General features: G+C 58.7%; 5 protein-coding genes across 5 annotated transcripts, besides 12 other annotated features; all 5 read left to right on the top strand.

Moving 5' to 3' along the window:
* Positions 1 to 174: 174 nt before the first annotated feature.
* Tco025E_00728 (putative endo/exonuclease Mre11) lies at positions 175 to 2,430 on the top strand (the record flags this gene model as incomplete). The annotated part of the gene is made up of 1 exon (XM_029367668.1): positions 175 to 2,430. One exon carries the CDS (start codon positions 175 to 177, stop codon positions 2,428 to 2,430), a length of 2,256 nt encoding a protein of 751 aa, XP_029232276.1.
* Positions 2,431 to 2,448: 18 nt separating this feature from the next.
* Positions 2,449 to 2,489: a microsatellite.
* Positions 2,490 to 2,551: 62 nt separating this feature from the next.
* Positions 2,552 to 2,588: a microsatellite.
* Positions 2,589 to 2,772: 184 nt separating this feature from the next.
* Positions 2,773 to 2,796: a microsatellite.
* Positions 2,797 to 2,800: 4 nt separating this feature from the next.
* On the top strand, positions 2,801 to 4,165 carry Tco025E_00727 (uncharacterized protein; the record flags this gene model as incomplete). The annotated part of the gene is made up of 1 exon (XM_029367667.1): positions 2,801 to 4,165. The coding sequence occupies one exon, from the start codon at positions 2,801 to 2,803 to the stop codon at positions 4,163 to 4,165; it is 1,365 nt and encodes a 454-aa protein (XP_029232275.1).
* Positions 4,166 to 4,783: 618 nt separating this feature from the next.
* On the top strand, positions 4,784 to 6,718 carry Tco025E_00726 (putative trypanothione synthetase; the record flags this gene model as incomplete). The annotated part of the gene is made up of 1 exon (XM_029367666.1): positions 4,784 to 6,718. One exon carries the CDS (start codon positions 4,784 to 4,786, stop codon positions 6,716 to 6,718), a length of 1,935 nt encoding a protein of 644 aa, XP_029232274.1.
* Positions 6,719 to 7,645: 927 nt separating this feature from the next.
* Positions 7,646 to 7,662: a microsatellite.
* Positions 7,663 to 7,795: 133 nt separating this feature from the next.
* Positions 7,796 to 9,088, top strand: Tco025E_00725 (uncharacterized protein; the record flags this gene model as incomplete). The annotated part of the gene is made up of 1 exon (XM_029367665.1): positions 7,796 to 9,088. The coding sequence occupies one exon, from the start codon at positions 7,796 to 7,798 to the stop codon at positions 9,086 to 9,088; it is 1,293 nt and encodes a 430-aa protein (XP_029232273.1).
* A 250-nt stretch (positions 9,089 to 9,338) lies between these two features.
* Positions 9,339 to 9,366: a sequence feature (GA-rich).
* Positions 9,367 to 9,482: 116 nt separating this feature from the next.
* Positions 9,483 to 11,729, top strand: Tco025E_00724 (paraflagellar rod protein-like protein; the record flags this gene model as incomplete). Its single annotated transcript, XM_029367664.1, has 1 exon — positions 9,483 to 11,729. The coding sequence occupies one exon, from the start codon at positions 9,483 to 9,485 to the stop codon at positions 11,727 to 11,729; it is 2,247 nt and encodes a 748-aa protein (XP_029232272.1).
* Positions 11,730 to 11,758: 29 nt separating this feature from the next.
* Positions 11,759 to 11,802: a microsatellite.
* Positions 11,803 to 12,011: 209 nt separating this feature from the next.
* Positions 12,012 to 12,052: a microsatellite.
* A 163-nt stretch (positions 12,053 to 12,215) lies between these two features.
* Positions 12,216 to 12,243: a microsatellite.
* A 123-nt stretch (positions 12,244 to 12,366) lies between these two features.
* Positions 12,367 to 12,390: a microsatellite.
* Positions 12,391 to 12,527: 137 nt separating this feature from the next.
* Positions 12,528 to 12,538: a sequence feature (GA-rich).
* Positions 12,539 to 12,564: a microsatellite.
* Positions 12,565 to 12,580: a sequence feature (GA-rich).
* Positions 12,581 to 12,838: the final 258 nt, after the last annotated feature.

Raw genomic sequence — 12,838 nt, 5'->3', positions numbered from 1 at the left:
CATTCTCTCTGTTTCTTTTTTTTTTGCTTTGAAGTTTGCCCCTTTGCGGTTTCTTCCACAGACATCCTCTGCCCCTGCTTTTTTCTTCCCTTACTTTTCCCACTCACCGCGTTGCAGCAGGAGGGGGAGGGGTTTTTTGTTTTTCCCCGGAAGGCTTTTGCCGGGAGAAGCCAAATGGCGGATGCGGCGGACGCCGCCGCGTCCCACTCGACGTTCAAGTTTCTCATCACGACAGACAACCACCTTGGCTTCCAGGAGCGGGACCCGCGCCGGGGGAACGACAGCTTCACCACATTCGAGGAGTGCCTGCGCGCCGCACGCGTGGAGCACGACGTGGACGCGATTCTCCTCGGCGGGGACCTCTTTCACGACAATAAGCCCAGCCTCGGCTGCCTCGCCCGCACCACGTCACTGCTGCGGACGTACGTGCTTGGCGACAAGCCGATTGCCTTCTCGCTGCTGAGCGACCCCAGGCGCAACTTCCCAACGCACCCCGTGCCGCTCGCGAATTTTCAGGACCCCAACATTAACGTTGCCACACCGATTTTTATGATTCACGGCAACCACGACGACCCCGTTGGCGGCACCTCCTCCATCGACATTTTGGCATCGAACGGGCTCGTGAACTACTTTGGACAGGTCTCCTCCTTGGACGACATCGTTGTGGAGCCGGTGCTGCTCAAGAAGGGTCACACCTACGTCGCCTTGTACGGGCTTGGCAACGTACGCGATGAGCGGCTGCATCGCTGCTTTCGTATGAAAAAGCTTCGCTTTGTGCACCCCAAGCCGGTCTCGGGACGACGTTGGTTTAAGATTCTTTTGCTGCACCAAAACCGCGGCGTCCGTGGGGGGCCGGGCGAGAAGGGTGGCATTTTTGAAAGCATGCTGGCCGGCTTTGGCCTGGATCTCGTTATCTGGGGGAACGAGCACGAGCAGCAAATGGTCCCTACACCCTCAGAGGGGTTTGACATCATTCAGCCGGGGAGCACCATCCTCACGTCGCTGTCGGGGCAGGAGTGCAACCCGAAGCAGTACGGCGTGTTGGAGGTGCGTGATGGATCCTACCGCCTGACACCGTTTCTGCTGCGTAGCGTGCGTCCCGTGGTGCGACGCACGGTGGAACTCTGGCGAGAACACCCCACCGGACGCACCCTGGACGCCGTGGAGGATTTTCTGCGCCTCGTCATTGAGGAGATGATAGAAGAGGCGGAGGTGCAGGTCGGCCGCATCCCGGATGACGTGCTAGCGTTCCACCCAAGCATCAAGTTTCCACTTATGCGGCTTTCCGTGGACTTTACCGATCCGGAGTCCACGAACTTTCCCCAGCCGAACATCAATCGCTTTGGACAGCAGTACATGGATGTCGTGGTGAACCCTGCCGACTTGCTTCGGCCGCTAAAGCCAAAGCCGGTTATTCGTCGACTGCCCTCGGCGCCGGGGGGAGAGGGGGCGGCGGCGACGGTGGTGCCGGTGCCGCTGCTCAACACCTCTGACATACGCACAAAGGTGGCGGAGGTGTTTAACGCGAATGCGCGGGACGCCTGCTCGCTGCTCTCAGAGCCCGAGGTGTCCGCCGCGGTGTACGCCTTCGCCGAGAAGGGCGAACGCGACGCCATTGACGAGCGCATCAACGAGCTTCTGAACAAGTGTCAGAAGTCGGTCTGGAAGGCAATGGGGCGAGGGGACGCGGACGGTATTTTGGTGCCGGATAGTATTTACTCCGAGGTGGTTCGACACAAGCAGGACATAAACAAACGCTACGCGGAGGCCACTCGCCCCGCGGCGGCGCCGCAGCAAGAAGGGGAAACACCGCTGCAGCAATCGGATGGACCCGCAGACGAAGCCCAGGCGGGTCGCGCGCGTGCAGACTTCATGATAGTTGACGCCTTTGACGGGAGCGGGGTGCCGCTCGGAGCCCCATCGTCGGCCACTGCTTCTGCGCTGAACGCGGCGTCCAGCACCACCCTGCGGGGGGCCTGCGACGCGGACGAGGACGCGCTCCCAGACACGGGACTTGGGCGTGGGACGCTAAGCGCATTGATCGCCGACGCGGTGAAGCAGGACCAGGAGGGGGCGGCGGCCGCCCCTCGCACGGCCGCAGCCGTGGGAAACTGCCGCGGCAAGCGCCAACGTGAGGAGGTGGAGGTGATCGACGACGACGACGCGGATGCGACGGAGCTGCATCCCGTGCAGCCTTCTGCCAGGCGGGGGGGCCAGCGAAGGGCCACAGGCAGCGCCGCGGCTCCCGCTCCCAAGCCGGCACGAGGCAAACGCGGCAAACAGGCCGCCGCCTCACTCTTTCCCACACCCACACTGCAATTGACGCACCAGCCTGTTCCTGGAGAACTGGCGTCGCAGTCACTCGCCGCAATTCCGGAGACGTCAAAGGCTACCCTCAATTACCTTTCGAAGTGGGCGGGTTCGAGTTGACATCTGGCTGAGAGCCGGAACAAAAAAAGAAAGAAAAAAACAAAACACGCACACATACATCAAGAAACGTGAAGGAATGAGGGATTTACACAGAGAGGCGGACAGAAGAGAGGGATAGAGCAAAAAAAAAATAAGAAGAAAAAAAAGAGAAACAAAAAGGCGGATGCTGAGTGGGAAAGTGGAATTTAGGCTTTTTAAACTTTTTTTTTTTGTCCTGCGCCTCCAAGTTCTGCTTGCTGTGGCGAGGGCAGAGAGCATTGCGTTTTGCCCTCACATACACTCCTGGGGCAGCCTGCACTTTGGGAGCGGCGTTGGTGTGTCTACTGACTCCCTCTCCCTTTTTGTGTAGTGTGTGTGTGCGTGTGTCAGAATGTACGACCTCCATGTTTGCTTGTTTGTTTCCGCCTTCTTGCTGTTGCTGTCGTTGACGACGATGCCGGCTTGCCGTCTCTCCTCTCCTATCCCCAGGAAGCAGAACGCGGCGCAGATGCTAACCCGACTAGGCGCAGGGAAAAGTTCCCCGCACCACGGTGCCGTTGCGGTGCAGCGCTGCTTTTTTTACGCCGGCCTGGATGAGTCACGAGTGCGGCGACTGCGGCGTGCCAGCACGACGTTTAACAAACCTCGTGGACGTGACACGTTGTCATTGGCCTTTGAGCGGCGCGTGCGTGTGCTGCCGCTTCTTGGGGCGGGGGACATGTACGCGGCGCCGGCGGCGTCCTCGGCGGCCGCGGACTGCGGCGCCGCGGGTGCGTCAAGGAGGCCGCTGCGTGTGCTCGTGGTCGAGCTGCTCTCGCTGGGCGACGTGGAGGCGGTGGTGCCGTACCCGGCCCCGCACCCAACGTACTACGCGGGGTGGACAGATGACGGCCAACCGCACGCCGCGGCGAAGACGCCTGGGGCTTCGCCGTTTCTTGTCAGCGGGCGTGGGCGCATGCTGCTGCCAGGCAACAAAATGCAGCTGCGGCAAAACGGCGACACCTCACTCTTACGCGGGACCTTCACCAGGCGCGGCGCGAGCCACGGCGACACGGAGTATGCGGTGGCACTCTGCATTGATCCCTATCTGGACTTGGGGCGGTTTAGACGGGAGGAGGCGCAGGTGGAGCTGATCTGCGGCTACCGCAACGTGCTCTACGAGGCGGTAGAGCTGCCTGGCGGTCCGGCGGACGTCGTGCGCATCCCCGCCCTCTCGTGTGACACGTGCGGGGAGAACCTGCGCCACGAGCTGGGCAAGCTGAGCCAGCAAGCCCTCATCAAGGGCTTTCACCGCATTAGTAACGAGGCAAAGGAGAGTCTCATTGTGAATCCGCGCTTTCGCGTCGAGGTGTATGTCCCGCCGCGGCTGCTCGAAGAGTTTGGGCGTGCCTTTTTGGAGGACGCCTGGGAGACGCCGGAGTCCACGATAGATCCCGGACGCACCGCGCTGTACCCCGGCCTGCCGCCCCCGCGAACGCTGCTGGAGGCCGACGGCTGGATCGGCAAGCGCCGCGAGTTAGTGGAGGCGGTGGAGACGGAGGGACGGAGTTTGATGCGGGGGACCCAGCGTGCGTTGGATGGGACCGCCATCGCGCCGCGCGAGGTCCTCACGGACATTCGCGTGTTCGGCCGCGAGCGGGAGCAGCAGGTGATGCTCGAGGGCGAGCGGGAAACGGCCGCGAAGGAGGGATATGACGCAACCGGCGACGGGCACCCCGCGTCGATTGCCCCGCGGCGTCCAGGCATCAATCAGTAGTAGCGAAGCGCCGTTTCGTAGCGGGAAGTGCATGCCGCTGCATGAGGCAACGCCGAAGGGGGAAAAAAGCAAAAACAAAAAAAAACTCCGGCGGAAGCTATCTGGGGGTGGGAGGAGAGGGGGAGAGAGAGACGTTTTGCATGTGTGTCTCTGTGTGCGTGTCTGCAAGAAAGCCTGCACCGGGTTCTCTCCGTCTGCCGCTGTGCTGCGGGCCGTGTGCCGCCGGCGTGTCTCGTCCATGTCTCCTTCTCCTTCTCATTCCTCCACCCCTCGCTGGCTGGAGGGAGACACCGGCAGAACACCAGGCAATCAAAGCATAGACGCGAGGGGAAGAGGATTTCGTAGCGAGTGGTAAGATAGCAGCAGGTAAAAACAAGGGAGAAGCGAGGGAAGAATAAGTGAAGGAGAATAAGAGCGAAAAGGAAAGAAAGAAATAAAGGTGGGTGGTGGGACGAAGCCAGCAAAAAAAAAACAGTAACACCAACACCAACACAGAGAGACGGAAGACACCCTGACGCTGCTGCCTTTCTGGAGGCTCGTTTATTTTACAACCAAAAATAAAGCAAAATAGGCAGAAGCAGGCATCGGCGCACGTCCAGACATCTGGAGGGAGAAGAAATGACGACTACAGGCTCTTTGCACCTTCCGTTTGGAGAGCTGCAGGGCTACGCCCCCGGCGGCATTCCTGCCTACAGCAACAAACATGACATGTACTTTTCCGGGGAGCGCAGCGTTGATAAAAACCTTTTCTGTGGATATAAGTATCAGTGCGTGGAGTTTGCGCGGCGCTGGTTGTTTGAACGCAAGTCCCTCGTTCTGCCCGAAGTCAGCTGGGCTGTGCACATTTTTCAGCTGAAGGAGGTTCCCGACGCCCGCACGGCGCAGCCTGTGCGTTGCGTGCCGGTGCGCAACGGCACCAAGGTGAAGCCGGTGGCCGACGCTCTTCTTATTTACCCCTCCGAAGAAGGCAGCCCTGTGGGCCACGTCGCGGTGATCACTGAGGTTGGGGACGACTGGGTTCGCATCGCGGACCAAAACCACCGCTTTCACAAGTGGGAGGGCAATTACGCGGCGCAGCTGCCGCTAAGCCACGAGAAGGGCGTCTGGACGATTTTGGACCACATCGAAGACGGCGTGCTGAACCCGCTCGGGTGGGTGACGTTCCCTGACACCCCCGACCGCGACCCAAGCCTGCCGTTGGTGTTGCATGAGTCGCTGCGCTTTAAGCCACCGGAGAAGCCCTCGCTGCGCCGTGTGACGTTTACGCCGACTTCCCACAAGGAGAATTGGCTGGATCTCACAAATGAGGCAGAGGCGTGCTTTGCCAAGACCTTTGGTCTGAACGTGAAGCGGAGCGGGGAGTCCACGGCAAGTTATTATCAAATGAACACGGAGCTTTCCATGACATGCATACGTTACGGCAATCAGATGCATCAAATGTTTTTGGAGGCCACCGAATTTGTCATCGCAAGTGACGCACAACTAAAGCTGTTCGGTATCCCAGAGGAGTATTGGCCGCGCATTCGCCATTCCTGGAAGACACAGCCCCACGCTATCACGGGACGTTTTGACTTTGCCTTTGATGAAGAGACACAGCAATTTAAGTGCTTTGAGTACAACGCCGACAGTGCATCAACGCTGCTGGAGTGTGGTGACATTCAGGAGAAGTGGGCGCAGTCGGTTGGTCTCGACGATGGCACAACGCAAAGCTCAGGGATTTTCGTTTCCTCGCGACTGAGGATGGCGTGGGAGATGGCAGGAGTGAAAGGCCGTGTCCACTTCCTTGTCGACGACGACTTGGAGGAGCAGTACACTGCCTTGTACGTTTTGGAGCAGGCCCGCGCGGTCGGCCTAGACACAAAACTATGCGTCCTTTTTGATGAATTTCATTTTGACGAGAACGGCGTCGTTGTGGACACCGACGGTGTCGCCGTCACAGCTGTCTGGAAGACGTGGATGTGGGAGACCGCAATTGCGGATCAGCGCGAGGCGCGGTTGCAGCGTGGGCAGGGCTGGCAGCCGACCCCGCAGGACAAGGTCCGCCTCTCCGACATCATTCTTGGGCCGAACTGGGACCTGCGCGTGTTTGAGCCGATGTGGAAGCTCATCCCAAGCAACAAGGCTATTCTGCCCATCATTTACAACAACCACCCGGACCACCCCGCCGTGCTGCGGGCCAGCTATGAGCTGACGGACGAGCTGCGGCGCACCGGCTACGCGAGGAAGCCTATAGTTGGCCGCGTGGGCCGTAACGTGACCATCACGGAGCCCTCGGGCGCGGTGGCCGCGGAGTCGGGTGGCAACTTCTCCGACCGCGAGGTGGTCTACCAGGAGCTCTTCCGCCTGCCGAAGAGGGACGACTACTACGCCATCCTCGGCGGCTGGGTGATCGGCGACGTCTACTGCGGCACGGCGGTGCGTGAGGACAAGACGATCATCACGGGCCTCTTATCACCGGTGAGCGCGCTGCGCGTGTACATTGGCACCCCGCGACTCACTTTGACCCACGAGGATCTCGACAGGGCAGAAGAGGCCGCCGCTGCTTCTGCGTGAAAGGGAATTCGAGGCAGGCGAGGAGGGGGGGGGGGAACTCCGCTCGTGTGTGGGGCGCTTCCGTCGGGGGGAGGGGCGTGCAAGAAAAAGGTGGGAAAAAAAACGAAGAAAGAATGAAGGCGGCGAGCAATTCTCCTCCGCCACGCCGTCGGCAAAAGGTGCGAGAAGGGGAGGGGAGCTCTTTTTTTTTTTTGGTGGTTGTGTTGGGCGCAGTTCGCAACATCTCACGGTTACTAACTGTACGACACTGCGGCGTGTATATGCACATGCACCTGCTAGAATTAGCGTGGTCTGCATTTGCTCTTTCCCGTTGTGCACACAAAGAGAACGAGAAAGCGAGCGAGGCCTTAAAGGGGGCGGGGGAGGGAGTGGGAGATGTTAACAATACTTAATCATCAACCAACGAAACCCAGCAGACAACTGCACGGGGGGATATTTGCGGCTGCGTCAGTCAGTCAACACAAGACAAGGAAGCTGTGGGATAAATACAATTTTCTACATTTTGATGTCTGATTAACTGTGCTCAAGTGTTTACAATTTTTTTTTTCCCCCCCAGACAGGGGGAGGACAAGGAGTAGGGCAGAAGGAGCCGGGGGCGTTTCCGGCTCCCGTTCTTTGCATGTACACCAGTGCAGAGCTAACACGTGTGTTCTACGGTGAGGTGGAGGACCCCGCTGAAAAGTAAGTAGGAAAAACAAAACACAAAGAGATGGAAGGGCTGGCCGGAAGAATGAGGAAAATTTTTTTTTAGTTTTGACTTGCATGAAGCAGGGAGAAGGACGTAATTTCTCTCATGACCTTTACGTATGTGTATATATATATATACCTATTTCCTGCTTTTCCTTTCCTGCTTGCTTCTCACGCAAGCACTCTTTCTGTTTCTTTTGGTCCCCATCGGATTGGACGCAACACGCGGCGGCTCAACTACGGCGGCGGCGGCGGCGTCAAGGAGAAGGGCGACGGAAGGCAACGACGACAACCACGCGAGTTCCCCTGCACAAAGAAAAGAAGCGGGAGCAGGGAGGGCCGCGCCGTTCCAGTAGCCCAACCACAGACGCACAGGAGGGGGAGGGGGGAATGCTGCAGAGTAACGCCGCCCATCATGCGGAGGCCCTCTTTTCGCAGCTGGAGCGCAGCTCACGGAATCCAGTGCGGCTCTACCGTCATCTCCTGCAACGCGCCGCCGCACAGCTGGATGCTGTGACGGCGGACGCGAAGGCGCTACGCGCCACGGTTCACCTTTTGCAAAGGCAACAACGTGCGCAGGAGAAGTGCATCTACCTCCTCGAGGCGCAGCTCGCGCAGACGCAGGCGAGGTGTGAACGGCATGCTGCCAGACGCGGCGCGGCAAGGAAAACGAAGGTCGGACGCGCCCGTGAAACGCCTGCGTTGCCATCGTCGTCGTCGTCGTCGTCGTTAGTTGCCCCCCGCGTGGGGCAGCCGCAGCAGCAACAACAGCAGCAACCGAGGGGGGACGCTGATGGGTGTCTCTCCACCTCGTGGGAATTGCGGGGCGTCGGGGGCAGACGTTTCACCTCACACTCGGCCCTCGAACGCACAGGGTACGCATGCGGAGGCTCGCCACCCTCACGACACGCATCCCCGTTGGCAATGTCGGCGTCGCTGCCGCCGCCGCAGGTGTGTGGCGAGAGTGATGCCCGGCAAGCGGCCGCGGGCGACAAGGCGCTGCTGGAACAGGCGCTGGGCAGCCTGCTGCTTCTCTTACTCGACGATTTTCCTTCGGCGAGTCCCGCGGCCAGTGGGGTGGCAACGGCTTCGCCTCGCGCGTTGGCGGGGGGCGCCAAAAGAATGTACGACACGGTCGTGGCACATATTCGAACCCTTAAGAAACGCGAAGGCGCACTGAAAAGCCACATGCAGGAGTTGGAGGAGACGCTGCGGCGAGAGAGGCGGCGGTCACCACAATTTGCAATTGCAGAAGAGCAGCACACCAAGCCTGGAGCGCCTCTAGACCTACATGAGCCGAAGAATAGTCTTGCTAGGGACGATCATCTTCATTCTTCTCGTCACGTGTGTGCAGCTATGGACGCAGCGGCGCCTTCAGCTGAGGCAGCGGACTTTACAGACCCGCACCATTCCGTGACGCACTCTACTGCTTCCTCCTCCCCGCCATCTGTGGGTCGCGGTGACTCCGGCAATGCCACTGTGCGTGCCCCCAAGGCAGTTATGGATCCTTCGGCGATTCTTGACGTGATTCAATACGGCACACACGGCATGCTTCTTCCCACTGACGTCAGCGAGGAGGATTTTGACGAGACGAGTCTGGACGGCCTGGCAGGCGAGGCAGAGCTCTTGGAGTACGCCGAGTGGAAAGACTCGTTTCTCCAGCAGCTCCTTCCCTCAAGGTAGCTCGGCGTGTTGCGTGTGGGCCGTATTATAGACGTGCACACGTGCAGCCTTCAGCAACAGTTTGTATCGAGAGCGAGGAAGGCCTCGTGGGAGTGTGTGCAGCGAGCCCGCTGTTCCCCAATATTTGTGTTGCGCTGCTTTGGTGGCAGGCTCGTTTCCCTTGCCCGCGCGAGAAGAGCTTATATTTCCTTTGATTCTCTCTTTTTGGCCTTGCTGCTGCTTTTTCTGTTTTCTCGTCGCTTGCGCGCCGCTCTCACTCACTCTCTCTTTCTTTCTCTGGCGCCTTCGTCCGGGCGTCACGCCGTCTGCAAAACAACGCATAGGAGGAGTTTGCTGAAGAGAAACCCCCGCCAAGGAAAAATAAAAAAAAGAGAGAAAAAAGGCGGGCGCGACAATGACGACGGCGTCGACGACGACGGCTGCGGCTGCGGCGACGATCTTTCAGCGCAACAAGCGCATCTATGTACAGGAGGAGGACAAGCTTGAAGGGGTTGCCTCCGACGAGACGTTCCAGCAGAAGTTCCATCAGTGGCTGGACGCGACCATTGCCCAGCTGGATCTGCAGTTTGAGCTGTGCGAGCAGCAGCTGTCGGAGCTGCAGCAGAGCGTCGCGGTGGAGTCCGGCAGCTACTGGTGCAGCAAGACGATAATTCAGCACTGCAACCTGCACATGAGTGAGAAACGGCTTATCGTCGCGGGGGTGAACATGGAGCAGCACGCCACGCTGCCCGACCTCGTCAACCTCATCTCCTCTCTGCAGCAGCTCAAGGTGCAGGCGTTTATTTCCCCCAAGCAGCGGCGCTTCATCGAGGAGTGCGAGTCGGAGCTGAGGAACGTCGTGTTTGAGTCGCGAGAGCTGCTCTTCATCACCAACGCGCTCAAGACAAAGCTGCGCGACGACGGCAACACCCGCGGGGTCTTTGGGGACCTCACGGAGTTTCAAAACGCCATCGAGGACCTCTCACCCGACATCGACCAGTGCGAGCAGCTGCTGGAGGCGAGCATCGCCAACGGCGAGATGGGGCTCGCGGAGGACATCTCGCTGCGTCAGCTGGAGATCTACGAGCGCATCCTCACCCTCATCACGGACCAGTACCCCATCATCACGAACTACTACACGGAGTCGCGCGACAGCGACCGGCGGCGGCGGTGGGCCATTTTTCGCATGGCCGACAAAGACATCACCGCCGTCATTGAGGGGAAGTACCGCCAGATAGAGGCCTGCGAGGAGGACCTCATGAAGATCAAGGAGCAGATTGAGAACTACAGCAACGACGACTCCCACCAACGCAAGCGGTATGAGGCGGATCGCAACCTCTCCGACGAATTTCTGCAGAAAAACAAGGAGAGACAGCAGGGTGTGTGGAATCGCATCTACGAACTGTATGAGGAGTTGCGACGGTGTCAGATGGAGTTGACCACGCTTGCCCGTCAGCGTCGCAAGGAGATCGACCGCCGGCTGCAGATGGAGGAACACGAGGCCGGCCGACGCAGCGGACATGAGGCGTTTATAAGGGCCGCCGCGGAGCATGCGCAGAGGCTGCAGGGCATGATCAACAACTCCTTGGCGGCAAAGGAAATTGCGACGGCGCTCAACAACTTCGTCTTGGATGGCTGCGACAGCATCACGAGCAAGTACGACAAGCAGCAGAACGCGCTGAGTGAGATGCTGCGGCTTGTGCAGCAGCATCATTTTAAGCGCTTCTCGGACTACTACATTGCGGCAAGCCGCTACCTTTACCGCAAGGAGCGGCGGCTGGAGCAGCTTGAGAAGGAGATTGAGAGCAACGAGATGAGGAAGGAGATGCTCTCGGACCGACTTGACACCAACGCCAAACGCTACGCCGAGTTAAATAACGACCTCCTGCTGAAGCGGCGCGAGGTGTCGCAGGAGGTGCTGTACGTTCGACACAAGTTAGAAAAGGCAGAAAGGGCGATTGAGCCCACGCTGCGATCCCTGCAGTTTGCCGGCGTGGAGTACGTTCACCCACGCGACATTGTAGAGAAGATTAACCTGAATCGCTGCAGTACAATTCTCGACTACCGTGAGTTTATGACCCCCTCCATCTCCTACGACGACAGGGTGCGCATGGAGGAGTTGATGACGCTGGCCGAGCTTCGCTCCACCATTGACGCCGAGACCAAGGAGCGTTCCATGCATCAGCGCCTGCGACTCCCCACCATTGCAAAGAAGGATTACACCGTGCTTCAGAGGCGCGTGAACGCCCTATTAGAGAAGCGGTCCGACGGGTCAGAACGCATCCCGCAGATTGCGGCAACCACGTCGCAGGGCGCCGCCATCGCTGGCCCTGCAGGGGCACGAGAGAGGGCAAGGATGTCTATGACGGGAACCATCGTCTCCGAGACGCCAGGGCGTTCGTCGCCTATGGCTGCCACGGACGTGGTCGGGGGTACGGGCACCACTACTGCGTTGTCACGCCCCCCGCGGATGGAGGGAACGGTAATGAGGGCCTTGTACTCCTACAAGGCCCGCGCCCCCGATGAGTTAACCTTTGAGGAGGGCGACTTGATTGTATGCGTGAACCGAGCCCAGGAGGAGGGCTGGTTTAAGGGTGTGTGCAACCAACGCACAGGGCTGTTTCCCATCAACTACGTCGTCCCACAGGAGGAGGTTTATTGACGGCGCGGGGGGAGAGAGTTGGAGGGGAGGTGTGTGCGTGCGTGGTGTGTTTGTGCGTGTGTGTGCGTGTGTGCGGTGGCGCCGTCTCACCGCACCGGGGCAGGGCGGGAGGAATAGTTGGGGCCCGCCACGCATCGTGCATTGGCGAGGAAGGAGTGAACTCGCGACTGGGTGCCGAAGACGACGGCGAAGAGACGGGAAAGTCGGAGCAGGAAGGACATCTACCTGTAATTATTTGACGAACACACGCACGCACCGATGCGAATACATCCTTCTTCACGGCAAAAACAAAAACAAAAACAAAAGAAGGACAAATCCAAAAAAGCAGACGCCTGGAAACCAACAAGAAGAGGAGTTACTTATATATAAATGTTTATCTGTCCATCGATACCAACATCTGTGCAGGTCGATGGATATGGTTAGCGATGAATGTACATAATGTTGCTTGCGTGCCGCCCACAACGTGTGGGAGTTGCAACGGTTTGAGTGGTGATGGTGGTGGTGGGGGGGGGGGGAAGGAAGTGGGTGCACGTCATTTGTGGGGTGGGCACAGTCATGTGATTTTCCCCGCGTGCCTCTTCCTCTCTGTCTCATGGATGGGTGCGAGACGAGAAGAGGCCATAAAGTACACCAAAGGAAAACAAAAAACAAAACAAAAAAAGAGGCAATGCAAATGAATTTTGACGAATGTAGTCTAGAATAAAAATAAAACAAAAAGAAAACTACTGGGCTGATGCGAGTAAACTGAAGCCGATGCGCTGCTGTCTAATGCAGCCTCTGCGTGAAAGTTTGCGATGCCTCCTTTCCTGCTCTTTCTCTCTCTCTCTCTGTTTCTGCGTGCTTCTTCTCTTGGCGGGCTTGGGGGCTGCTGCAGTATAGCGGCGTTCACGCCGGACTGCACCTACACTACACACACATTATATATATATATAGAAAAGGCAGGCGAGTGTAAGTCGCTAAGGGACAAAGAGAGGACGGCGAGAAGAAGGGGGGTAGGGTAAAAGGCACCAACAACAGGGGAGCAGGGAGCACAGCAATACGAGGCCGGAGGGAAAGGAAAAAAGAGGAATTCGTTTGGTACGAGAAAAGCCCCCTTTTTTTTTGTTTGT

This window comes from Trypanosoma conorhini (assembly GCF_003719485.1).
Source record: "Trypanosoma conorhini strain 025E chromosome Unknown Tco_14.4_contig_00019, whole genome shotgun sequence".
Classification (NCBI taxonomy): domain Eukaryota; phylum Euglenozoa; class Kinetoplastea; order Trypanosomatida; family Trypanosomatidae; genus Trypanosoma; species Trypanosoma conorhini.
Note: the sequence above shows the minus strand (reverse complement) of the source record. Positions and strands in the feature narration are given on the sequence as shown.